This window comes from Dreissena polymorpha, unplaced genomic scaffold (genome assembly GCF_020536995.1).
Source record: "Dreissena polymorpha isolate Duluth1 unplaced genomic scaffold, UMN_Dpol_1.0 chrUn018, whole genome shotgun sequence".
Classification (NCBI taxonomy): Eukaryota; Metazoa; Mollusca; class Bivalvia; order Myida; family Dreissenidae; genus Dreissena; species Dreissena polymorpha.
In genome coordinates, this window is record NW_026273332.1 from 100,321 (window position 1) to 125,917 (window position 25,597).

A 25,597-nucleotide genomic window follows, 5' to 3' on the forward strand; every position below is an offset into this window, starting at 1 on the left:
TTCACAGGTAGTACATATGTCAAGTATAAATAGAAATAGCTGTTTGTAATACAAGTTAAGTGTGTATCGAAAACAGCTACCCGGGGTAACTGAAATTTAAACAAACGGCTATGGACATGGAAAGACAGGGATGTCCAAACTTTTAACAAAACGGAAAAGGTTTGGAAGTACCGGGTATTACTGAATATTTTAACAAAACGTTAAACAAAACGGAAATAGACGGAAAAGTAACAGCAATTTCCAAAACAAAACAAGCCTTAAAACAAAATTGTAAACAACATGGACATAGAAGATTAGTACCTGGAATTCCCGAAACAACAATGTAGATTTTTTATTGATCAGTTCTACTAGTTACTATCCTATATCGAGCGAAAAATAACACTTTGGTCGTTAGCGTCATATAAAACTTTAAACAAAACGGAAATAGACTGAGAAGTACCGGGAATTCCCGAAACAGCCCGAAGTTACTTACCTGTATCTAGCAAATGATCACACTTTGGTCATTGGTGTCATATTAAAACTTTAAACAAAACGGTAATAGACCAAGAAGTACCGGGAATTCCCGAAACAGCTCGAAGTTACTAACCTGTATCAAGCACGTGATAATAATCTGGTCGTTGGCGTCCGTGACGCTGAACGTGCAAAGTAACATCGCCGTCTGAAAGCCGTCGTTACGTGCCGGCGACAACGTAGCCGGAAGTCCGGAGAAAACGGGTTTCTGAAGCAGTGTGTAAATTAAATGATGTTTTTTCTTCAATCTGGAAACATCATTACCTGCTTGAAGCCATAACGACCACAGAAGAGTACTATACAAGTGAAAAATGATTTTCGAAAAATATTCATATCCCCGACATACAGCCAATGCATCAGTATGTAAATTGTGTTTTTCAATAGCAAAAGCCTTAGTGATCTTTGATTTCTTCATGTTCAAATCGACAGGCGTATCCGATCTCCATATTGACAGCGAACTAATATATACGACATATCGTATGTAAAAAAAACACGCCTGTCCAGTTAATTAACCTCAACATTTTTGGCCACTTCCTTTCTTTAAGAATAACCAACACACTTGTTTGGGATATCGTTAGTCGATGCGTTATCTATATATCTTGCAGAAATTAACTGAGTTTACATGTTACAGATGTTGCCCGTGTGCCGGGACCTTGAACTTGATTATCCAAGATCGAAGCATTCTTTAGCCCTGCTGCTATTACGAAATTCATCTTACAAGCACTATGACTTTGACATGTGACCTTTTGACCAGAAACGTAAAAGGCGTCGTCTGCTCTTTCCAAGTAGCCAGCATACCAATTCAGATGGTCGTAAGTCAAAACGGTCTCTTGATAACAAAGGGAAACGAAATTGCCGATCTACACAGTCTGGTTCAGGAGACGAATTGTTGCATAATCAATCTTACGGAGAATTCCGGAAATAGTCGATGTATCATGATTGTTGTTATCTATCTTACAAATTGCAAAGATAATTGATGCATCACGATTGCGACCGACCGACCTATATGTTAGAAGAAATATATTCCCACTTTTCGGGCGGTGGAATAACAAATACAAAGGAATGAGTGCTATAATGTATATTGGAAAAAGTTACGCCAATGCAGACATATGTATGTTGTCAATAGTTTTATACGCTGAACGCTTACCTCGACTTCAGTTAACAGTATTTGCTTGACATTAAACGTTTTGACTTATTCGAAAAACACGTTTTAACAAATACCTAAATCGTTTTAAGATATTGATTTTTACTATGCTTACGTCATCTGCTAAGTTGATGGTCCTTGATGACGTCACAGGGTTGATAGCGTCAGTACACGTGACGGTGATCGTGTAACTCGTAGCAGAGTCGTAATCAAGCGTGGCAATCGTCATGACGTCGAACCCTGTCAAAAAAAGCACCTTAACATGATTGCTTAGTCAAAGGTGTCACCGATATTTAAACTATTTTACCATCTTTGAACACTCACATTAACAAATATTCCTCCTCCTCCTCCTCCTCATCATCATCACCATCATCTTTAGCATCATCATCATCATTAGCATCATCATCATCATCACAATCACCACCACCATAACAGCATCGCCATAAGCAGCAGCAGTATCCTGATCATTATATTCCTACTCTTCATCAACAACACCACTATTACAATCATCATGATCATTTTAATGACTTAATCACTATCACAATAATCATCATTTAAATAACGTCACTAATCGTACTGTAAAACTTTTCAGGACGGCGAGTTGTGTTTGTTCCGTGTAGGGATTATAATAATAAACGTAAGACGGTTCACGATAATGTTTCTATATTTCTTCTTGTTCGATCACCAGACAAAACATCTATAACGTACAAATATATATAAGGTTCGCTCTTTCTTTTAGTTGTGTTATGGTAACTTTTTGTTTCATATGTTAAGTTTGAGGTTCTTATTTTTACTAGATGTTGTCGATTCAGAGTTGGAAATTTGAATGAATCTGCCTTCTGAAACTCCTTCTTTTATAGACAGTATCAGCCAATCAGGCAGCACGTTATGAAATCCCAGACCAATGAAAACAATCGTTACAAAATGACATTGGCGTTCTAAAATGAATGATTCCGAGAAAATTTGGCTTCTGATGCAAAACTACAATTATTTACAATTTATGATGTGGCGTTTACTTGATATTTAGAAAGAACAAAATTTTATGAATAAAATGGCACCACATATGGTTTCAATAGACAAAAATGTGATATCAAACGCCGGTTTCCAAAATAGACATTGACAGCTTCCAAACAAGATGGCGGATGAGAAATACAATTGACAAGTAAGTTGATTTTGATAACATGAGAAAACTGCATTAAATGCATTTAACAAATACAACTCCATTTAGCCATCAGGTTAAAACAATGACATATTAAATAAATAAAAGGGTGGCCTTTTTCGACGTTTGCTTATATAGCTCATATATGCCAAATTTCATTAACAACATATTCATAAATACATTTGCCACAGTAATGAATCACAGTGTTACAATATTGGTTAGTGACATAACAGTTATATAAATATATTGAATATATTCATTGATGATTTTTACCTAAGCAAATGCTAAGTAACATACAATAAGAATAAATATCATAGCATCATTAATTTGACAACTACTAAGTGAAAATACAATATGAGATAAATATTAGAAATTATTAGATGTTCAGAGTTATGGCTATATAAAGTTTTGTAACAACTAACTTGTTACATTGTCACTAATCGTACATATTGCCATCAACAAACTCACGTAACGACGTCTACACATTCACGTATTGACGTCACCAAACATACGCTGAGCTCCGGTAGCGGTGTCCACCTTGGTTATGCCAAACTTTGCGACCTCCTGAGCGTTGATGGAACAGGAAATGGCGTCATCCTGGTCGGTTATGGTGAACTGTTGAACAGAAGTGCCCACTGGCGATAGGTCTCCAAGCGGACCGGAAGTACCGGCAAAATTGGTCAGAACGGGAACCTTCAATGAGCATTAACCTTTAAATATGTTGTTTTGATTAAGAGAAGTTAATAACGTATGGTAATATGTCAAATTAAATAGAATATAATTTCTTAGTCTACCCAGTATTAAAACTGAATGCATAGTGTATGTCCATAGTGTTTCGCTCCTTTATATTCATATTTCTTTTATCTTGGGAATGACTGATACAACTTTGGAAAATAACCAATCTGTGAACATGACATGTTATCTTAAAAACGTGTTTATGAGGTAGACGTTTTTCTGCAGGTTACTAGGTGCTTCATAACGGTTACAGCATTTATGCCTGTATTCAGGCATCTCCTGAATCGTGCCATACTCCCAAACCCACACCCCGCTACTCCCAACCCCACACCCGCACTGCTTTGTCAAGCTCAAATAACTCAGGAATGTGTGGACCCCACACCCCGCACCGCTTTGTCAAGGTCAAATAACTCAGGAATGTGTGGACCCCACACCCGCACCGCTTTGTCAAGCTCAAATAACTCAGGAATGTGTGGACCACACACCCGCACCGCTTTGTCAAGCTCAAATAACTCAGGAATGTGTGGACCACACACCCGCACCGCTTTGTCAAGCTCAAATTACTCAGGAATGTGTGGACCCCACACCCCGCACCGCTTTGTCAAGCTCAAATAACTCAGGAATGCGTGGACCCCACACCCCGCACCGCTTTGTCAAGCTCAAATAACTCAGGAATGTGTGGACCCCACACCCCGCACTGCTTTGTCAAGCTCAAATAACTCAGGAATGTGTGGACCCCGCACCCCGCACCAACCCCACACCCGCACCGCTTTGTCAAGCTCAAATAACTCAGGAATGTGTGGACCCCACACCCCGCACCGCTTTGTCAAGGTCAAATAACTCAGGAATGTGTGGACCCCACACCCCGAACCGCTTTGTCAAGCTCAAATAACTCAGGAATGTGTGGACCCCACACCCCGCACCGCTTTGTCAAGCTCAAATAACTCAGGAATGTGTGGACCCTACACCCCGCACCGCCCCCACACCCTGCACCGCTTTGTCAAGTTCAAATAACTCAGGAATGTGTGGACCACGGGCGATTTCTTGCACGCCATGGAGATAACACACACGTACATGTATTTCAATTTTTAATTCAGTCAAATGAGAAATTAAGGATACGTTCGATCCTGTTATATTTAATATAACAGCCATGCCCATGATTGTAATGGTACATAACTCAGAAATTTATAGATTCTTAGGTGCTTTTTGGGGGACAAATAAACGGACCGACCGACCGAGCTTCTCCTAAACTTCGTCCATGGCCCGGATGCAAGCTCATGTGGGAGAAAATAAAAAAATAAGCCTCGCTCTGGGAAAACCGGGTGTAATGCATGTGCGTAAATTGTCGTCTCACTGTGCGAAATGCGGAATACACAGGCTAATCAGTGACGGCACTTTCCGCTTCACAGGATTTTCACTAAGAAGAGGTTTCATTTAAAAGCGGAAAGCTCATTAGAGAGAGAACTGCGAACACTAATCTGGAACGACACGTTACGCACATACATTAAGCCCTTTTTTCCAGAACGCAGCTCAATTCTACACGTACCGCGTCAAAAATGTCCACATTGTAACTGCTGGTGATTTGGTCCGTCCCGTCACTGCACGTGATTGTCATAGCCACCGCAGCGGTGACGTCATGACTCAGCGTACTCGCTGACCCAGCCTTCAACCAAAGTAAATATACATAGCCCACTAAAACTGTAGTACACTAAGAGTACACTAATAAAAAAACATGTATATCGAGCATTAAAATAAAAGTAATAAAAAAGATGCAAAGAAGTACCAATGTTCATTTTGAATAAATATGTACAAATACAAACGTACAAAAAATGCTGTGTCTGTTTCATTGATTTAAGTCCCTCCGCGTTTTCATGACGTCATTCATAAAGGGACTCCAGACAAAATGTTTTAAAGCTTAAATACTAAAAAATCAATAAAAAATACACAATTCATAATAAGTATCAGTCTCCGCCAAACTAGTCAAATTTTTACAGGACAGTAGGTCCTGTAAACTGGGAAAAAATACAGGACCTCCTCTTTTTTTACAGGACCTACCGACTACATAAATCAGGTGGTGCCGGAGTCGCTCCCTCGTAATATCGTAGAAACATTTTTCAAACAGTTTTCAAACTCGGCGATAGCGTTTGTTGATTCTTGTTGCTAAGTCTCAGTGCGCATGTCAGAGAGGAATCTGGTCAATACGGCCTAAACCGACGACGGCCTAGATAATTGATCACCAGCCTTTTTCACGCAGGGACATTGACAGTCAAGATCATGACATTGCGAATGAAGATGATCACAATTATAAATAACTATCTCGATTTCGTCAATACAAATTGATATTTGTATCATTTAATAATCAGATTTATAATTATCTTAATCAGCGACTAGGCCGTCATAGATTTAGACCGTCCTGACGAGCATTCGTCATATGGTAACGACGCAAAAAAATGGACCAATCGGGTGCATCGCAAAATTCCGTAGAGTAGAGCGTTGGAACGGAAAGACACGATCGCTATTTTTATACCGCGGAAAACTTTCAGAGCCGTAAAAACATAAATAATCAACAATTTCGTTCTTTTTTTTTTCCGGACAATCGGTCCTGTAAATTACACCGACAGGCCGGACCTTAAAATTTTTAACAGGACATGTCCGTCGGTCCGACCATGTTTGGCGGAGACTGAAGTATCCTACGAGCTTGCTTATTATTGGTGAGAAAAAGAGTTTATAAATTGTAATCACTGGACATGAGCACTATTGCAAAAAAATGAAATATATAATAATTTTCTCTCTATACATGTATGCTTCCGCTGAGATGATTTCAAAATTTATTGCATGTAACTTCTAACAGAACACTCGCCTTTCATGGGTTAACTCTTTCAGAGCTGGAACCGAATTTTGAAGGCCTTTGTAAACAGTTTGGATCCAGATGAGACACCACATAACGTGGCGTCTCATCAGGATCCAAACTGTTTGCTACTCTGATAGTATTCTTTGAAAAAATCGAAGAAATGCTAATTTTAGAAATCCAGCAGACGACATTTTAGCAGACGACAAATTTCCCAGCATGCAAAGGGTTAAATTACCATGTGTGACAGGACCAGGATGAGGTAAGTTCTCCTTTGTCTGTTGTAAAGTTGGTGGATTGAGCTCAATGAAACTGGTCTGCACTTCCACTGAATGCTGAACTTTGAATGGTTCACTGTTAGTTGGCTGCTGAATTTTGATTGGTTGATCTTGCATTGGCAGGTCTTTGCAAATTGGAGCTTTTGTAGCCTTTACAACCGGCTTTCCATGCACTATCTGTTAGAAGAGGTAACAAATATATGAGATGCACTCTGGGATGAGGAGGCTTAATACATGTGCATAAAACATCATCCTGTAGCTGTATTTTTGTTTAACCCTTTCCCACTCACAAGCAAAGTGAAAATGGCTACGTGCAAACAGCATAAAACCTGAACAGACTGCGAGTTACTCGCAGTCTGTTCAGGTTTTATGCTGTTTGCTGCTCATCAGTATCTAAGGGTTGGAAAAGAAGCCTTAAAAACTTAAATCCAGTTGAATCTAGTCAAAAAGGTCTTTAATTAAATTTAACTTTGTAAGGGACTACAAATGCGTCAAATAACATATCTGTGTGTTAAAGGGTTAAAAGAGACTTTCTTTACATAAAAAAATCTCCATTAAAGTGAAGTGTTGTTCGTGATTAGCCTGTGCTGATTGCACAGGCTGATCTGTCTCAGACAACACTTTAGGCACATAAATTTAGTCCCATTTACCAAGAGCAAGGCTCATATAAGCATTTGCATGCTGGGAAATTAGTCGTCTGCTAAAATGTCGTCTGCTAAATTTCTAAAATTAGCATTTTGTTCGATTTTTTTCCAAAGAATACTATCAGAATAGCAAACAATTTGGATCCTGATGGGACGCCACAGAATCCAAACTGTTTGCAAAGGCCTAAGCTTTTATTTACAAGCATTTTTTTAATTTGAGTTTTATACTCCAAACAAAGCTCACTGGCAATCCGACTTCATGAGACAGCAAGGACGGGATGGTGACCTTCCCATGGACATGCAGGAGTTCTGAAGCCCTTTCGTCGTACGCGGCGCTAGCAAGGTACTTCCTAGCTAAAGAAACTTCAGCGTACAGTTTATATAGTATTGACAGACCTGTATGCTGAAGCTAACCCCGTATCGAAAGTCAACCAGAGTCGTAACATATTTATGTCACGCTATAAATCAAAGAAAGCTCACTTTCTTGGATACATTTCTACATATATTGGTGAATGAATATAAATTACTGCATCGAGGAATATTTTAAGGTTCAAATGTTTCAAATGCATCTTACAATAGATGAAAATAACTCTCATCAGTCTGAAATTAACAATTTTGACGCCATTGTCGCTTTGTCACGTGACGAGTTTTCATTTGGATACTTTCGGATAAACCTTGACATATTATGCTGAAATTGTAAACATTACTTTCGTTTTCTGAAATCTATTATTTGTGATTAACATGGATTATGAGACTGATTTCATTGTGAATCAGGTAGTTTTAAATAATATTTACTTTGACTTTGTATTGACACTACAATTTGTTTACAAAATAAGCCAGAATAATTAAAATACCGGGAAATGTCATTCTGAATTTGAAAACACTTGAGCACATGGTTTGTTACTAAAAATAGAAATAACGTCATATGACTGTGAAATCTCGGGAGATTCGCATTTCAAGAAAGTCTGTCACCTCGATGTTTTTCTCGATATGTAAGAGCAGAATAGATACATTTTAAATGTTTAAGATAGTATTTTGTGAAAAAATATATCAGTTAAATGCGAAAAATGTCAATCTTTTCAATCAAGTGGTTGATTTGGGCCAACAACTGCATTTAAAAGCTGTTTTGGACCGGTCTTTGTTAACTGTCAACTTTTCGGGAATTTCTGGTTGACTTTCCTAATGGGGTTGGTCCATAACTATAAAGTCGCGCCTGTCAAAAATCATAAAAAGCGACATTTAAAGTTAAGGAAGCCAAAACTAGGTACTTCCAGTCTTATCACGTCCTGGTGTAAAAGAGCCATCAAGGTAAGGATTGAAGTGTTCACAGAACTGGATTACGCTGTTTGAGTAGCTACGCAAGCTTGCCTAGCTTAATCCACTGAGATCAACTCAACTGTTCAAAGTAGACAGGACACCTGGCATGTACTGGTTCAAGCCAAGGGAAGGACTCTCAATAATCCTTAGGTATTGTACGCAATTAAGATGATTAAACGAAGTTTAAACTCGAATAAAATCAAATCAAATCACACTCGATCGGACGAGAGAATTTACTGGGCTTTCGTAAGTTCTGAATTTGTGAAAAAAAGTCGTTGGAACATCGTGGGCTCGACTTTATGAAAGTTTCACACGTTTGTGTCTACGTACCAAACACTCCGTGCAGTTGTATTCACGTGGTAAATGGTCATTTAACAAGTTGGTGTGCATTATACATTGATACAAAGCTATTCTGACTGCTAACTTGCGAGAAATTCATCGTGTCTTTCCTCAATCGGCCATATTTGTCGCGCGCTTGTTGTTGTTGCTGTAGGGCTATGTACTACTATGTTGAAAGGGCTGTTGTCGACATAGCGAATAGCGCGTATGAGGGGCATTTGATGGCAGTGATTTTTGAGAAGAGCAAAGATATAAGCCAAGTGATTTAGTACGTTGTTATTTGTGTATTTATTCTATGTATGTGATATGTTGCTTTGTTAATTTGCGTGCGTATGTGAGCAAAGTCATGTAATTGCGGATAGCGCCAGAAAAGTGAAAGTGAAAGCATCAGGCTCGTGAAAGCAGCAAAAGGAAAGTAGAAGTGGACGTGAAAAGTAGTTCGAAGCGGATTTCGTATTGTGTTTTGAGTGATTTGTTATTGAGCGGTGATGATTAGCGCAAGAGATAAATGAATGTATGTTGTGTGCACTGTACTGTAGCATTAAAAGCACTTGCGAAGAGACTCAGAGTTGCTGTGTATGCGGACTATGTTGTGGGCATGCGCTACTGTCTGGTTAATTATGGTAATTTTCACATTTTGGGAGGGATTCCGGAAATAGTTATGGTAATTTTCCCATTTTGCCGGGGATTCCGGAAATAGTCGCTGCATCACGATTGGCTGATTTATGGTGAAAACACACTAAGATATTTGCTTCACGTGGTGATTGTCGAAAGTAGTGCCTATTTGTAGCGAGTTCTCTTTCTCTTCTGGATGAAAAGCCATTTCGCGATCGCGCCCATTCCTTTAGTGGTTATCAACTGTTTCCTAAGTGTGTCTGCAACATGCAACGTGTATTTCATTGGCAGCGACGTTGACAGACGAGAGTTTGTGGTACATTTATTGAAGTGAAGGTTTATCGCTCGCTTGCATTTGGGCGAATGGGATTTTCTTAGAAGCTGCGTGATATACGTTTTTGATTGCATCTTTCGGAATAAGATCGATTGATCTTTAAAACTGATACTAGCCTTGCCCACTCTGATGCAAAGAAGAGGCAGGATCATAAACGTCGGCCGTTCATCCGATGCAGTGTCAACTAAGTAATAACTGCTTAAATATACTCTTGACCAGTCAGACAACCCCAAATCGTATACTGACCGAAGCCGCATACAGTTTGAGGCTGCCAGGCTGGTCACTATTGGGTTTTCTCATTTACCCCTCTGGGTTATGTACTGAACATTTTGTCCTGGGTATCAATCAGTGTATAATCAACGATTTTAATAGCAATCAATGTCGGTTGCTCTTTTAACGTGATATTATGGGCATCTAACAGCGTATAGGTGTCTATCGCAACCGTTGTTTATTTTTGGTGTTTTCACTTCATACACATGTATATTTGTTAATGCAGTATCAACATACTAAAACAACATCCCGGAAAAAGAAAACTAATGCATTTGAATATCATCCGTACTTTGTGAATCTCAATTAAGTTTTAGTGCAGATTCGTTCATACGACACAAAGACACTCTTTTGTTTTACGGTATACACGCTTTTCACCAAGGCGATCCGGCTTCAATCCCAGACTCAGTTGTTGGCATGATGCGAGTGATTTAGTTTCCTAACTATATTGTAAACGTTTGTTTTATAATGCAGAATTGTTGGATAGAATTAAGAACATGATATTGAAGCGATAGATGCGGAATGTTATGTTCGTAACATTTAAAACATAAATAAATAATTTATTTATTAAAAAAAAACGTTGAAATAAAATAAACAGATGTTTATCTCTATATGCCCATGACCACGCTGATCACGAATTCGTTGGAATTTTTAAGATATCTACAGCCGTTCAAAAGTTATCAATTTTTAAAAAATAAATAAAAAAATACATATGTATCATATAATGAAAAAAAAAATATTTTTTTTTTGTTTTCAATAAAACATAAACAGTTTATAGTGTTGCTTAAAAGTTTGAAAAAAAAATTGAAAAAAACATAAAAATAAAAAAGTTATAATCAAAAAATGTTTTGCATTAAGCACCCTTTTCTCACGCAGTCCTATTTACCTTCACAAATGAAATACGCTCGCTCGCTAGCTCGTTCGCTCCATCGAAATCAAACAATAAGATAGTGAAATCTCTATGAATTTGTGTCGCTGAATCTGAATCCGGTGTTAATTTTTCGATGTCTCAACTCGTTAAAGAATTATTGAGTTTAAATTGTGCATTTCGATAAGAATGCAGCACCCTTTTAATAGAAGCGCAAAACCCAGTACACCTTACATTTCAGTGAAATAAAACAATAAGATAGTCCAATCTATGTGATTTTGTCTTCCTGAATCCGATTCCGGTGCTACTTTTCCGATATATGGACCCCTTAAAGAATTATTGATGTTTGAGTGATTGGTGGTTAAGTCTAACCATTATATTTAAGCATTTGTTGTATTTTGAACTACGGAAAATAAAACATTTCATTACACCTAATCGCTGCATTCAAGATTTGAGAGTTGTTTATCTCACTTACACGGACGATCATGTTAAAAAATGAATGGATGAATAGATAAACAAGACAGTGTGAAAATAAACAATTGTTAAAGTGATAGTATGGGCATTTTTTCAATGTTGAATTGAGCTGAAAAGAATTAACAGGTCAAAAGAATTAGTTAAAATGTGGTAACTGACCCATTATCTACAACTCATCTTGCTACCAGTTGCTTACAAAAAATATGTATTATTTTCTATATTTTACATGACTCACCCAGTCCTCTAAGCCGAAAGGATCCGTAAATCAAAATTGTGTCTTTGTGTCGTATGAACGAATCTGCATGAAAACTCATGCATTAAGACTCACATCGTTCATCGAATCATTTCTGTCGTCAGTTGTCAAAACGAAAGTACGGTTGACATTCAAATGGATTATTTTGCTCTTTCCAGCATATTGTTTTAGTAGGTTGATGCTGCATTAACAAATATAAGTGTATATGAAGTGAACACACCAGAAATAAACACAACGGTTGCGATAGACGCCTTCATACTGTTAGATGCCCATAATATCACTTTAAGCTTCCAACACAAATCACAGCGAGAACCCAGGGACGCATTTCCAGTAGTTTCGATACGTGCATTATTATGCCTTAATGGTGAAGAATACATTTTAAATAGATGCATATCAATCACTCATTTAGTCAGTCACTCACTCCTTCACTCAGTCAGTCACTCAATCACAAAGTCACTCACTCAGTCAATCAGTCATTTAGTTTCGCGGATCAAGATTTTGGTTTTAATTATCGGATTCAGTTAGCCCTTAAATAATAGTGTAAGTTTGTTCGCACTTTTGTGTTTGAAGTCTTTTCGCTTAACTCAAGGCAATATTGATTCAACGAGCGAGTGTCTGTAATATTAATACACTGATGTGTGTATTAATTTTAATATTTTCAGACAAAAAACCCTGGGTAGAACCAGTAGGATGATCGTATGGTTTCTACAAATAAAGTAAAGATGAAAGATTAACGCTAATTAAATAAGCCTAGCTTTGTGGAAAGGGGGGTTTAATGCATGTGCGAAGTGTCGTCCCAGATAAGCGGTCCGAATGACACTTTCCGCCTAAATTAATGTTTGCTAAGAACGGACTTCCTTAAAACGAAAAACATCATAAAAGTGGTAAATGTTGTCCCTGATTAGCCTGTGCGGAATTCACAGGCTAATCTGGGACGACACTTTACGCACATGCATTAAACCCTCTGTTCACAGAGCGGGGCTAAAATATAATTTTGGAATAAAACTAGTCATTGAAGTCTATACTGTAAAACGCATTATTATTCGGGACATGATCTTTTTCTGTCATTTTTTGTTTTTGAGTTAAGTTTACAGTATTTGAGTATGGAGATCAATGGGTACAAAGGTAACTTACATGATTTTATGTTGGTATGTTTTAATTGCTCGGAAAATTAAGCGGCTATAAAGTGTGGAATGCCCAATATGTGCTGGTGATGGTGTTTACATCAGAAATTTCTTTCATTAAACCAGGGAGTTCATGGTAAATACCCTTAAGTATTCCTATTCAATCGCAAACATGGATTATAATGAGCCGCACTCTGAGAAAACAGGGCTTAATGCTGTCCGCACAGGCTTATCAGGGACGACACTTCCCGTATAGACGGGATTTTTGTTTACTTCCTTTACGCTTAAAAAATCCGCCGGAAAGTGTCCACCCTTATTAGCCCGTACGGACTGCACTGGCTATTCTGGAAAGATGCTCTACGCACATTCATTAAGCCCTGTTGTCCCAAATACAAATTTATACAAGGATTAAGTCTGACAACAACAAAAAATACAAACACACCCTTTCATCTTCAGACGTATTTAATAACATGTGTATAGCCATATTTACTATTATAGTACATATTTCTAATAGTCATCTAGTATACAAACACACGAAATAACTTAGCGCAACATTTGTGATGCACATAACATTAAATGTAATGAGACAACACTGTCGGATATGGGTCAAAAGGGCCAGCATCAGTAATTATAATACATGTATAATACTTTGCAGAAAACATACAATAACAAAAAAGCTTTAAATAGTAATGGGAGCAATACATATAAATTAAAGCTCTAAACAGACATTAGGGCTCTAAAAACACAAGTGAGCTCTAAATAGAAATGGGAGCTCAAAATAGTTATTGGAGCTCTAAATTGAAATGAGAGCTATACGCAGAAATGGGATGGAGGGCTTTTGTCAGAACAGCTAACTACGAGGTTTTGCCCATTCTCTCTGCCAGCAAAATTTCAGTCTCTGTCGAACAATTTTAAGACGCGGTTAATCGGCTTTCATGCGTTGTCTGTGTTCCTTGACCTTGTACAGAGCAAACATGTTCGTGTTGTCCGGCAGGCAGCGTTCACCAATGTTTCCCCCAACCTCATAGAGATATGTGTCAACATCAGCCGCAATAAACTTCTTATCCTAACTGGAGGATTTCCTGAAATTACACAACACACTATGGTCTTTTTTTGGTGAAATTTGAGGCCGAAATTCGTCATCATTTCTAACCCTTAATGTTCATATTTTTCTGAAATGACTGCCTAAATTCACAAATTAAAGGTTTAAACAAAAATGATAAACACATATTCATATCTTTTTTTATAATAAATTGCAACATTTAGTTATTTTCCTAGTTTAGCTATAACAGTTTAACATAGTAAATGCAATATTTGAAAACAAAACTATTCTTCATTTTAAGGTATTTGTATGCACAAAAAAAAACAATATCAATTTCCCAGTTTTAAACGCAATAACGTTGTCCTTTCCAATCCAAAGGTCCCCAGTATTAACGCGTGTTTGGGAGGAAAATGTATTTGACTTTACTACAAATTCTAATTTAAACTTGGAGATAACGGTTCTTTATTTTTTAAATAAAACCAAATTCACTACTACCCGACAACGTTTATTGTGTTTATTTTTTTAGATTGCAATTGATTAATTCTAAATATCTCAACAACTCATCTGACTGCCCATGAATCATGACACTTGGCAGCAGACATCAGTACAGTGTTTATCAATGCCGTTATACCGTGGCGCGGCGCCAAGCCATTTCTTGTAGCGCCACACTACCCCCTTTCAAAGCAATTTAGCGCCACACTGCCCTTTCCAAAGGCCGCCCTGCCCTTTCTTGAGCATCAGCTGTTTTCCATCCTCTATTGGTACAGTATGCTGGATCACAATGTGCCCATATTGATAACATCTTAATTGCTGAATATTTTTATATTGACAACGTGTTATAAAGACTGACAGCGCCTTATACTGGTTGACAACGTGTTACAGCGACTGACAGCGCCTTATACTGGTTGACAACGTGTTATAAAGACTGACAGCGCTTTATACTGGTTGACAACGTGTTATAAAGACTGAAAGCGCCTTATACTGGTTGACAACGTGTTATAGCGACTGGACAGCGCCTTATACTGGTTGACAACGTGTTATAGCGACTGACATCACCTTATACTGGTTGACAACCTGTTATAGCGACTGACAGCGCCTTATACCGGTTGACAACGTGTTATAGCGTCTGACATCGCCTTATACTGGTTGACAACGTGTTATAGCGACTGACAACGCCTTATACTGGTTGACAACGTGTTACAGCGACTGACAGCGTCTTATACTGGTTGACAACGTGTAATAGCGACTGACAAAGCCTTATACTGGTTGACAACGTGTTATAGCGACTGACAGCGCCTAATACTGGTTGACAATGTGTTACAGTGACTGACAGCATATTATACTGGTTGACAACGTGTTATAGCGACTGACAGCGCCTTATACTGGTTGACAACGTGTTATAGCGACTGACAGCGCATTATACTGGTTGACAACGTGTAATAGCGACTGACAGCGCCTTATACTGCTTGACAACGTGTTATAGCTACTGTCAGCGCCTTATACTGGTTGACAACGTGTTTTAAAGACTGACAGCGCCTTATACTGGTTGACAACTTGTTATAGCGACTGACAGCGCCTTATACTGGTTGAAAACGTGTTATAGCGACTGACAGCGCCTTATACTGGTTGACAACGTGTTATAGTGACTGACTGCGCCTTATATATATATATATATATATAATAAGATAATTCTGACGGAAATTAACCCATTTATGCCTAGCGTCTAGAAAAAAGGCCTTGGCAAACAGCGTAGACCCAGATGAGATGCCGCATGATGCGGCATGACCAGGAGGTCATGGGTCCGATCCCCACTGTAATAGCGATCTTGAGATCTCCCCAAAATACACTATGTTCTATTTCTACCCAAGAAAAGAAAAGGACTCGATAGCGTTACGATAAGTCTTAGGCTTGCAATGCAACTGAGCTAAAATAAATAGGTTTAAACTAAACTAACTGTGTACTAATGTTTCTAATGACTATTCACCTGGCTGAGAAACATTCACCTGTGACGTCACATTTCTGATCTCATACACGGTGGTGGATGGTGACGTCACAGAGCGCGCCGTATCTGGGTCTGTAGTTGTAAACTTCCCGAGTAACGTCTGCATGACAGTGGCATCAGATACGTTGGATACAAAGGTCGGCGGCTGCCAAAACAGAAGGACAATCAAAATAATCCCTTTAAAAGCCAGGCGTCATTTTTATTTTTTTGGTTACCATAACCTTATGTATTTGAACATCTATTATTTGGGCACTTTTAAGGTGCCGTGATGACTTTCGGTTTACATTTGGTTTCGGTGTAACCACATGAGCGGGAACATTTATTGTTGAGGGAACATTTGAAGGGATGATCTTTTTGGTTATCATTTTGTTCCAGTATAACAACATTAATTTGAACATCTATTTTTGAAGGCACATTGGTCGGGATGACTGTTTGGTTTCCTTTGGTTTCGGTGTAACGACATTTATTTGAACATCTATTGTTGAAAACTTACATACCGGTTTATTTGTTAGGTTTTCGGTAAATTAGGTAAATTTGCCCACGTGAGACAACTTACCGTATCGATCACTGGTTGTGTGAACGTCGCAGTGACGTCATTGTCGCCATCTGAGCAGTCGACGTTGATGACGTAAGGTCCGTTCGCTGTACGTTAACTGTAAATCCTGAAAACGTTCAAGCAATGAATTATATGAGCTTCAATCTGGGATAAAGCGGCTTAATGCATGTGCGTAAAGTGTCGTCCTATGTAAGCCTGTGCAGTAAAAACAAGCTAATCAAGTACGATAGGGATAACGGGACATAAAGTGTCGTCCTATATTAGCCTGTGAAGTCCGAACAAGCTAATCAGGGACGATACGTTCCGCTATTTTTTGCGTTTTATCTTGTGAGGAAAGTCTCTTATTGGTAAACAAAGTTTAGGGGAAAAGTGCCTTTCCTGATTACCCTGTGCTAATTAACATGGGCAAATCTGGGACAACACTTTTCCAACATGCATTTAACCCCGTTTTCCGATCGCGCGTCCATACCCAGTGTTAAAAATGTTTTTATCTGAAAACATGCGTTATATGATCCTACCTCACCGACGATTAACAACATTCAAATGAAACATTACATAACATTGTTATTATAAGCAAGAAGACTTCTCGACGTTTGCACGTATTTATACTAAATAGTGGGTTTTTTTAACCGATGTCCGTGCTTTAAACTCACTTATTTCATCCATGTTCTTATTCTTTGCCCTCTTTTGGCAACTTGCTCGATAAATGTTCGTTATTAGCGCTGATGCAGGAATCCAATTAATTTTGTGGTGCTTCTTCAAATAATTTGTTTGAACAATTTTTCTTGAGATGTTCAACTTGTGCATAAAAGACAATTTTAATGCTGCTTATGGCAATGTGAAATACATCAGAATTAATTGATTTAATAAGCCTGTGTTCTTTTCCAAAAATTGATTTGTAACGCATTCATGTACACGCTTACGCTGCACGCAAGGTGAAATTTAGGCACCGATTTGAGACGTATTCAATGATGTGTTTTTTAATCTTAAGCTATCCGAATAAAATGCTGGATAGAATACTTTCTTGTATGCACAAAAGATTTGTGCAAATGTATCTCAATAACTTAAATATTTGCAAAATAAAGTTCTTAACGTTGTGTTTACATTCTGTCCAGCTCATGTGTAAAGCCCTGTGAACCCCGCGTCGATCCTGCATCGTGTATAACGTTGATATCACCATAACGGTATGATAAAAGGCACATCTGTGATTGCATACAGTAGAAAATAACGTCTCCGCGTTATCTGACTTAGCCAATTAAAAATGAGTATTATATACGAGGTCATATAAAACTTAAACTGATGTAACCTTAAAACGCATTTATCCGTGACTCCATCGAGTCTTTTCTGTGAAAACTAGGCTAAATGTATGGTCGTAAAGTGTTGTCCCAGATTATCATGTGCAGTCTACACAGGCCAATCAGGGACGACAATATCCGCTTAAGCTGGATTTTCGTGTAGAATCGACTTCATAAAAGCGAAAACAACATATAAAAGCGAAAAGTGTCGTCACCTTTTAGCCTGTGTCCGCTCAGAGACCACTTTTAAAGCACATGCATTAAGCCCAGTTTTCCCAGAACAAGGATTAAATTGGTATTGATTTTTCCAGTTTATTACTTGGTGCCACGCCGGCGACCACTTCAAAAAGGGCGTTTTCCGGCGCTCTTGCAGAGCATGAAACGGTGTCATCGCTATCGGTGACGCTGAATGTGTGAAGGGTTTCGGTGGCGTGTTTGAGACCGTCGAAAATGTTAGATCCGGTAGCAGGCAGTGCAGTGAAAACCGGCGGCTGAAGTCAAATAAAATAATCATTACACGGGATATTACGTCATCACTATCGAAGATTTTCTGTTACTAGTTACCATTTGGCATGGATATTCACTGAATTTCTAGCTAGAACAAAGTCAAGTCAATACTTTTTATCAATAATCGAAGACCACACGTCCAAAACAGTGCTGTCTGCACCGGCTAATATGGGACGACACTTTAAAAGTCCCACGCATCAAACCCGGTCTTCTCAGAAATAGGCTCGTATCTTTCAACAAAACGTTGTTAAACCCTCAAGCCAACAACATTGGCTCAAGCCAAAAAATGAATGTTTCTCTCGATAGCAAATATATATGTCAAACATTATAGACTCGGAATAAGTTGTTGCTGCCGGCATAGCTACGCGCAATTTGCGTTTTTAGTTTCTAGCGACAAACACTCAAAACGAAGTGTCACTGTTTATATGAATTGCATCAGTTCTTGAGAATGTATTTTTAAAAATCAGGATTGGTCGTTTTTGAAAGAGAATACACAATATACAAACAGTATAACGCTCCTCAAGCAATTCATTAGGATTTCCATATCCTTTAACCCATTTATGTCTAGCGTCTAGTAAAAAGACCTTGGCAAAAAGCGTAGACCGAGATGAGACGCCGAATGATGCGGCGTCTCATCAGGGTCTGCGCTGTTTGCTTAAATTAATTTCTGTAAGAAATATTCTAACTATAATTATAAATATACTGTACATCCCTAATTTTGGAAAGAACTTGATCCCATCTAGAAGGATGGGAGAGTCCACTAGGCATACATGGGTTAAAAACGTGAACGCAACTTACCGAGTCGACGATGTTGACGTTAAACGTCCCCGTGATGTCATTGACAACGTTTCCGTCTGTGCACTTGATTGTTAGCGGCAGCGGAACAGCCTGGTCATTGAAGTCGATAGACGCCTGGGTAACGGCGTTACTGATCCACACTTCGAACTCTGTAATACAATGGAACTAGATTTCAGCCCTCACGAATTAATATTTCAAAGCGGAAAATCTCGTCTCTGATGAGCGTACGCGGACTGCACAGGCTATTCTGAGACGACTCTGTACGTACATGCATTAAGCCCCGTTTTCCGAGAACGAGGCTCGTATGAGTTACGTTTACTAAGACGTGTTAAATACTGACATATAAAAATAAGTTAAATACTTACAGTAACAGTTCAAATATTTATATGAACCGCACTCTGTGAAAATGGGGGTTTAGGCATGTGCGTAGAGTGTCGTCCCAGATCATCCTGCGCGGTCCTGTACAGGCTCATCAGGGACGAAACTTTTCGCCTTAACAGGACAATTTGCCAAGAAGAGACTTTCTTGAAACGAAAAATATAATAAAAGCGAAAAGAGTCGTTCCTGATACATACTGCACAGGCTAATATGGGATGACACTTTACGCACATGCATTTAACCCCTTTTTCACAGAGCGCGGCTCATTTATTTTTGACTAAATTGTTACTCGGTTTCTAGGGATCGGTCGGTGACACAATTTTTCTGATCTCATAGACTGTTGTCACAGGTGACGTCACAGAACATGTCGTATCCGGGTCCGTAGTTGTGAACTTCCCCAATGGCGTCGCACAGCCACCGAACCAGCTTTAAATTCCTGTGGTTAGAAAACAAAAAAAATAAGATGCTAGATCTTTAAGCTAGGAACATGTAACTCGTTTTACGAATGATTTTTTTGGATGCACTACTTAATTATTGCAACAATTATAATATCAGAAAACAGATTGGTTCCTGATAAGCGTCATATCAATCGGACGTGAAGTAAAAAATGTGACTATTCCTAAAAAGGGTTTTTAATGCATGTGCGTAGAGTGTCGTCCCAGATTAGCCTGTGCAGTCGGTACAGGCTAATCTGGGACGATCCTTTCCGCTTGTATGGTATTTTTAGTTTCAAGGAATGGGCTCATTAAGGTCATTGGATTCGAAAACCTGGAAAGACGGATTATTTGTGTAGTTATTATAATAATAAAATTCATTATGAAATATACATCTTCCGCCCGGACAAGTTGTATTATGCCAAGCTGTATTCTGAAGAAACATACCCGGCTTTTGAGGATCTGCCGGTGACATCAAGGGTCTGATCTCATACACTGACGTCACAGGTGACATAATACTGCACGTCGTGTCGGGGTCGGTAACGGTGAATACACCAAGTGACGTCGCGATGACGGTCGAGTCGGAAATAGACGGAGATGTTCCGGGAATTCCCGAAACGAACGTCGGAGGCTGAATAGTAAATACACTCATTTATTATTATAATTATTATAATAATTATTATTATCATTATTATTATCATCATCATCATCATCATCATCATCATCATCATCATCATCATCATCATCATCATCATCATCATCATCATCATCATCATCATCATCATCATCATCATCATCATCATTATCATCATAATCATCATCATAGTCATCATCATTATCATCATAATCATCATCATCATCATCATCATCTTTATCATCATCATCATTATCATCATAGTCATCATCATCATAATCATCATGATATTCATCGTCATCATCATCATCATCATCATCATCATCATCATCACCATCATTTTTATCATTATCATTATCTTTATCATCATCATCATCATCATCATCATCATCATCATCATCATCATCCATTTGGTTTTTTTACCATTTTTTGCAGTCAATTTGACAAAACGAGTCGCGACCAACAATTGTTACTATACATTTATCTTAAGAAAGAAGACAATCTATATTAAAATATCATAAGACATTAATAAATTACCGGCTTAAATGGATTTTAGAAGAGACGCACTGTAAACAAAAAATTCCTTTAAAGTGGATAAGATCGTCCTGATTATCCCGTTCAGACTGCAAAGGCTTAACTGGAACGAACATGCATTAAGCGACGTTTTCCGAGAGGCTTATTCGTGTTTGTTTTTAATGTGATAACACATTTAAATGCGCAACATTTTGTTTGCTCAAAATAATTAATGCTATGAAAACTATGAAAAATCACACATTTTGAAAATATCACAATATCACGAAGAAGTCACAGATGGGGATAAGCTATATTTTGTGTGAGCATTATAATCTTGCGTAACATACTGTAAGATCATTTGTTGTTATTTTCGTTGATCATCCGCGAATTAAATAGAAACACAAAAATAGGAAAATGCTCGAGGCATTTTTGTCTTTCTCTTATCCAAAATCAGAAATCAACGAATTTAAGTGTCAACGAAAAAATCAATTTTTTAAATCACGAAATTTCATTGTTACGAATATTACGATTTTATAGTACCTTATCAAGTGAAGCAACTGTGAAAGTAAGTATTTAGTAGTAAAAAACAAACCCGAAATTTCCACTCAGGATCAGCAGACGATTTATTGCTTAAATCTTACGGAGGAGTCCGGAGAAAGCCGATGTATCACGATTGCGAAATTTCATGCCAACGAATATACACGAGTTAAAAGTACCTTGTCAAGTAAGAGAACGGTGAACGTTTCGGTAATGGTATTCGCCGGCGATCTGTCATCAACGCAATGGTAGTTTACGAGGAGAGATGATGACGCTGCGTCCAACGTCACGCCGGCTTTGACCCAGATCGCAAATGTCGGCGCCGTGCCGGGAACCAGGTTGAAGAAGCTGTCCATCGGCGCCTGCAGGATAAGTAGAGGTTATTTGTTAGTTTCGGCAGATTTGAGCCTTGCTATGTGAAAAGTGCGTTTAATGCAGTCCGCGCAGGCAAAACAGGGAAGACACTTTCCGCCTAAACTTGATTTTTTGCTTAAAAGAGACTTTCTGTAAACGAAAAAATATCCTAACAGCGGAAAGTGTCCTTCCAGATTAGCATGTGCAGTCCGCGCAGGCAAAACAGGGACGACACTTTCCGCCTAAACTTGACTTTTGCTTAGAAGAGACTTTCTTTAAACGAAAAAATATCATAACAGCGGAAAGTGTCGTCCCTGATTATCCTTATCTGGGACGAAATTTTATGCACATGCATTAAACTCCTTTTTCACAGAGCACGCTCCATTTTATTTTACGAGTAATAAGATGAATTGAGCCTCGTTCTGGGAAAACTGGGCGTAAAGCATGTGCGTAAATTGTCGTCCCAGATTTGCATGTGCAGGTCGAACAACAATTTCATCTTTTATGGCATCTGCTCGTTTAAGGGAAGTCTCTTCTAACCGAAAATAAGGTCTCCGTTCAAAGTGTCGTACCTGATAAGCCTTTGTAGTACGACGCTTTATGCACATGAGTTAACCCCGGTTTTTCCAGAGCGCGACTCAATTGTTATTTGAATTTCGGACTGCGCCACTCGTGAAATACTGGTTTATATTTTTGGCGAACATGAGGTGATAAAAAATCGATTATATACGAAAACTAACAAGTTCATTATTTGTGTTATGCTTTTCAAACGTTTGTTTACATTTAAAAGAGTTTAATCCCTCTATTTTGTTGCACAGGTATTACATATGTTAAGTATAAATAGAAATAGCTGTTTGTAATACAAGTTAAGTGTGTATCGAAAACAGCTAACAGAACTTTAAACAAACGGCCTGAAGGACAGGGAAGTCCAAACTTTAAACAAAGCGGAAATGGATTTGAAAGTACCTGGAATTACTGAATATTTTAACAAAACCTTAAACAAAACGGAAATAGACGGGAAAGTAACGGCAATTTCCAAAACAAAACTTTGAACAAAACGAAAAAAGCCTTAAAACAAAATTATAAACAATACGGACATAGAAGATTAGTGCCTGGAATTCCCGAAACAACAATGTAGATTTTTTATTGAGCAGTTCTACTAGTAACTATCCTCTATCGAGCAGAAGATCACACTTTGGTCTTGAGCGTCATATAAAACTTTAAACAAAACGGAAGTAGACGGAGAAGTACCGGGAATTCCCGAAACAGCCCGAAGTTACTTACCTGTATCTAGCAAATGATCACATTTTTGTCGTTGGTGTCATATTAAAACTTTAAACAAAACGGTAAAAGACTGAGAAAAGTACCGGAATTTCCCGAAACAGCCCGAAGTTACTAACCTGTATCGAGCAAGTGATGATACTCTGGTCGTTGGCGTCCGTGACGATGAACGTGCAAAGTGACGTGGCCGTCTGCAATCCGTCGTTACGTGCCGGCGACAACGTAGCCGGAAGTCCGGAGAAAACGGGTTTCTGAAGCAGCATGCAAGTTATATGAGGTCCTTTAATGAATCTGGAAACGTCATTACCTGTTTGAAGCCATAACGACCACAGAAGAGTACCATACATGTGAAAAATTATGTTCGGGAAAATGCATGACCCCGACGTACATCAAAGGCATCAGTATGTGAAATTTCTGACATTTTATTCAATATTGAACGCCCTTGTGATCTTTTATTTCTTCAGAATAAAATCAACAGGCTTATTCCTTCTCTCAATACTGACAGCGAACTTATTGATATGACGCCAAGCGTTCTCAGCATATCGTATGTAAAAAAAATACACGCCTGTCCATTTAACCTCAACATTTTTGGCCTCTTAATTTCTTTAAGAATAACACACTTATTTGGGATATCGTAGGTCGAGGAGTGTTCTATATATCTTGCAGAAATTAACAGAGTTTACATGTTACAGACGTTGCCCTTGTGCCGTGACCTCGAACTTATATGATTCGAGATCGAAGCATTCTTTAGCTCTGCTGCTGATACGAAATTCATCTTACAAGCCCCTATGGCATTGAGATGTGACCTTTTGACAGAACAGAACAAAAATTCTATTAACTTAAGCATTTTAGTGCTCATCGTGATCAATAATTATAAAACTTTCATAAATGCGTAAAAAATTAGTACTAAAGATAATAATAAATTATGCGTGGGTGTGTTTTGTGTTTATATACACACTGAATGGAGTATTTAAACTATACATAAACAAAAAACAGTGGAAACAGTCACAAAACTAACATTCATTTCCCTTCCATAATCATTTCATAATAAATTATACATATTAACAGAAACCGGCGTTAACAGACAAAATCACAGTACATTCATTTTATATTAAAGGGGCCTTTTCACAGATTTTGGCATGTTTTGAAGTTTGTCATTAAATGCTTTATATTGATGAATGCAAACATTGGATCTAAAAAGCTCCAGTAAAAAACAAGAATAAAATTTAAAAAAGCAAAAAATGTAGCCCGCAGCAGGGCTCGAACCAGTGACCCCCGGAATCCTGGAATAAAAACCAATTAGACCGCTCGGCCATCCTGCAAATTATATATTTGCGACGTATTTTATACTTTATATAAGCAATCTTCGTAGTTTCACAAAATTAAACGACAACAACAGAACTCTCCAAATTATTCAATCGTTTCGCGTTGCAACGCTTTATAATTTCCAGGTTTTTAAATCGTCCAAAGATGCATATAATGGTTATATTAGACCATGGTAAATGTTCAGTATTTCTGTTTCCTCACAAATATCATAACTAAAACGAAAATTTGCGAATCTGAAACAACTTTTTTCAATTTTGTCAATTTACCAAAACGTGTAAAGATCCCTTTAAACGTTTAATAAATAACAATAATAAACGTTGAGTAAAAGAATACAATCATTTGTCCAGAAACGTAACAGGCGTCGTCTGTTCCTCCCAAGTAACCAGCAGATGGTCGTAAGTCAAAACGGTCTCTCGATATCGAAGAGAAACAAAATTGCCTTAGGACCGATCAACACAATCTGATTCAGGAGCCGAGTTTTTGCATAAATCAATCTTACGGAAGATTCCGGAAATAGTCGATGTATGACGACCGACCGACCGACGTACAGGTACAAAGCAATATATTCCCACTTTTTCGTAAAGAGGAATCCCAATTACAACGGAATGAGTGTTAGAATGTATATTGAGAAAAGTTATGACAGTGCAAAACACACGTTTTTTTGTAAATAGTTTATACGCTTAACGTTCACCTCGACTTCAGTAAACAGTATTTACTAAATAATAAACGTTAAACGTTTAACTTATTCGAAAACATGTTTTAACAAATGCTTAAATCGTTTTTTAGTTATTCATTTTTATTATGCTTACGTCATCGGCTATATTGATGGTCCTTGATGGCGTCGCAGTGTTGATAGCGTCAGTGCACGTGCCGATGATCGTGTAACTCGTAGCAGAGTCGTAATCAAGCGTGGCAATCGTCTTGACGTCGAACCCTGACACAGAAAGCACATAAACACGATGGCTTAATCAAAGGTGTCACCGATAAATACCATTTTAGCATCTATTATCATCATCATCATCATCATCATC

General features: G+C 38.2%; 1 protein-coding gene and 1 long non-coding RNA gene across 25 annotated transcripts in view; both read right to left on the bottom strand.

The window, feature by feature from the left end:
- The window catches only part of LOC127863594 (uncharacterized), a 40,897-nt gene extending 31,690 nt beyond the window's left edge, over positions 1 to 9,207 (bottom strand). For 11 of the 23 annotated variants that reach the window (XM_052403167.1, XM_052403168.1, XM_052403165.1 and 8 more), the window contains exons 1-6: positions 9,060 to 9,207; positions 7,563 to 7,672; positions 5,095 to 5,211; positions 3,326 to 3,506; positions 1,770 to 1,894; positions 554 to 718 (exon numbers count right to left, since the gene is read on the bottom strand). In XM_052403167.1, the coding sequence (XP_052259127.1) occupies positions 554 to 718; positions 1,770 to 1,894; positions 3,326 to 3,506; positions 5,095 to 5,211; positions 7,563 to 7,672; positions 9,060 to 9,192 (831 nt within the window). In that variant the 5' untranslated portion in view covers positions 9,193 to 9,207. Of the gene's footprint in view, positions 1 to 553; positions 719 to 1,769; positions 1,895 to 3,325; positions 3,507 to 5,094; positions 5,212 to 6,634; positions 6,852 to 7,562; positions 8,597 to 8,965 lie in introns of those variants that run through there. The other 12 variants (XM_052403179.1, XM_052403170.1, XM_052403169.1 and 9 more) reach the window with 8 other exon arrangements.
- Positions 9,208 to 13,353: 4,146 nt separating this feature from the next.
- Positions 13,354 to 20,649, bottom strand: LOC127863595 (uncharacterized). Of its 2 annotated transcripts, XR_008041110.1 has the most exons (7): positions 20,369 to 20,649; positions 19,777 to 19,923; positions 19,110 to 19,258; positions 18,124 to 18,295; positions 16,510 to 16,615; positions 15,936 to 16,098; positions 13,354 to 13,991 (listed from the first exon to the last, which is right to left on the bottom strand). It is a non-coding gene; the product is annotated as an uncharacterized LOC127863595 (long non-coding RNA). The 2 variants fall into 2 exon arrangements; XR_008041111.1 differs by lacking the exon at positions 18,124 to 18,295.
- Between the last annotated feature and the right edge of the window lie 4,948 nt (positions 20,650 to 25,597).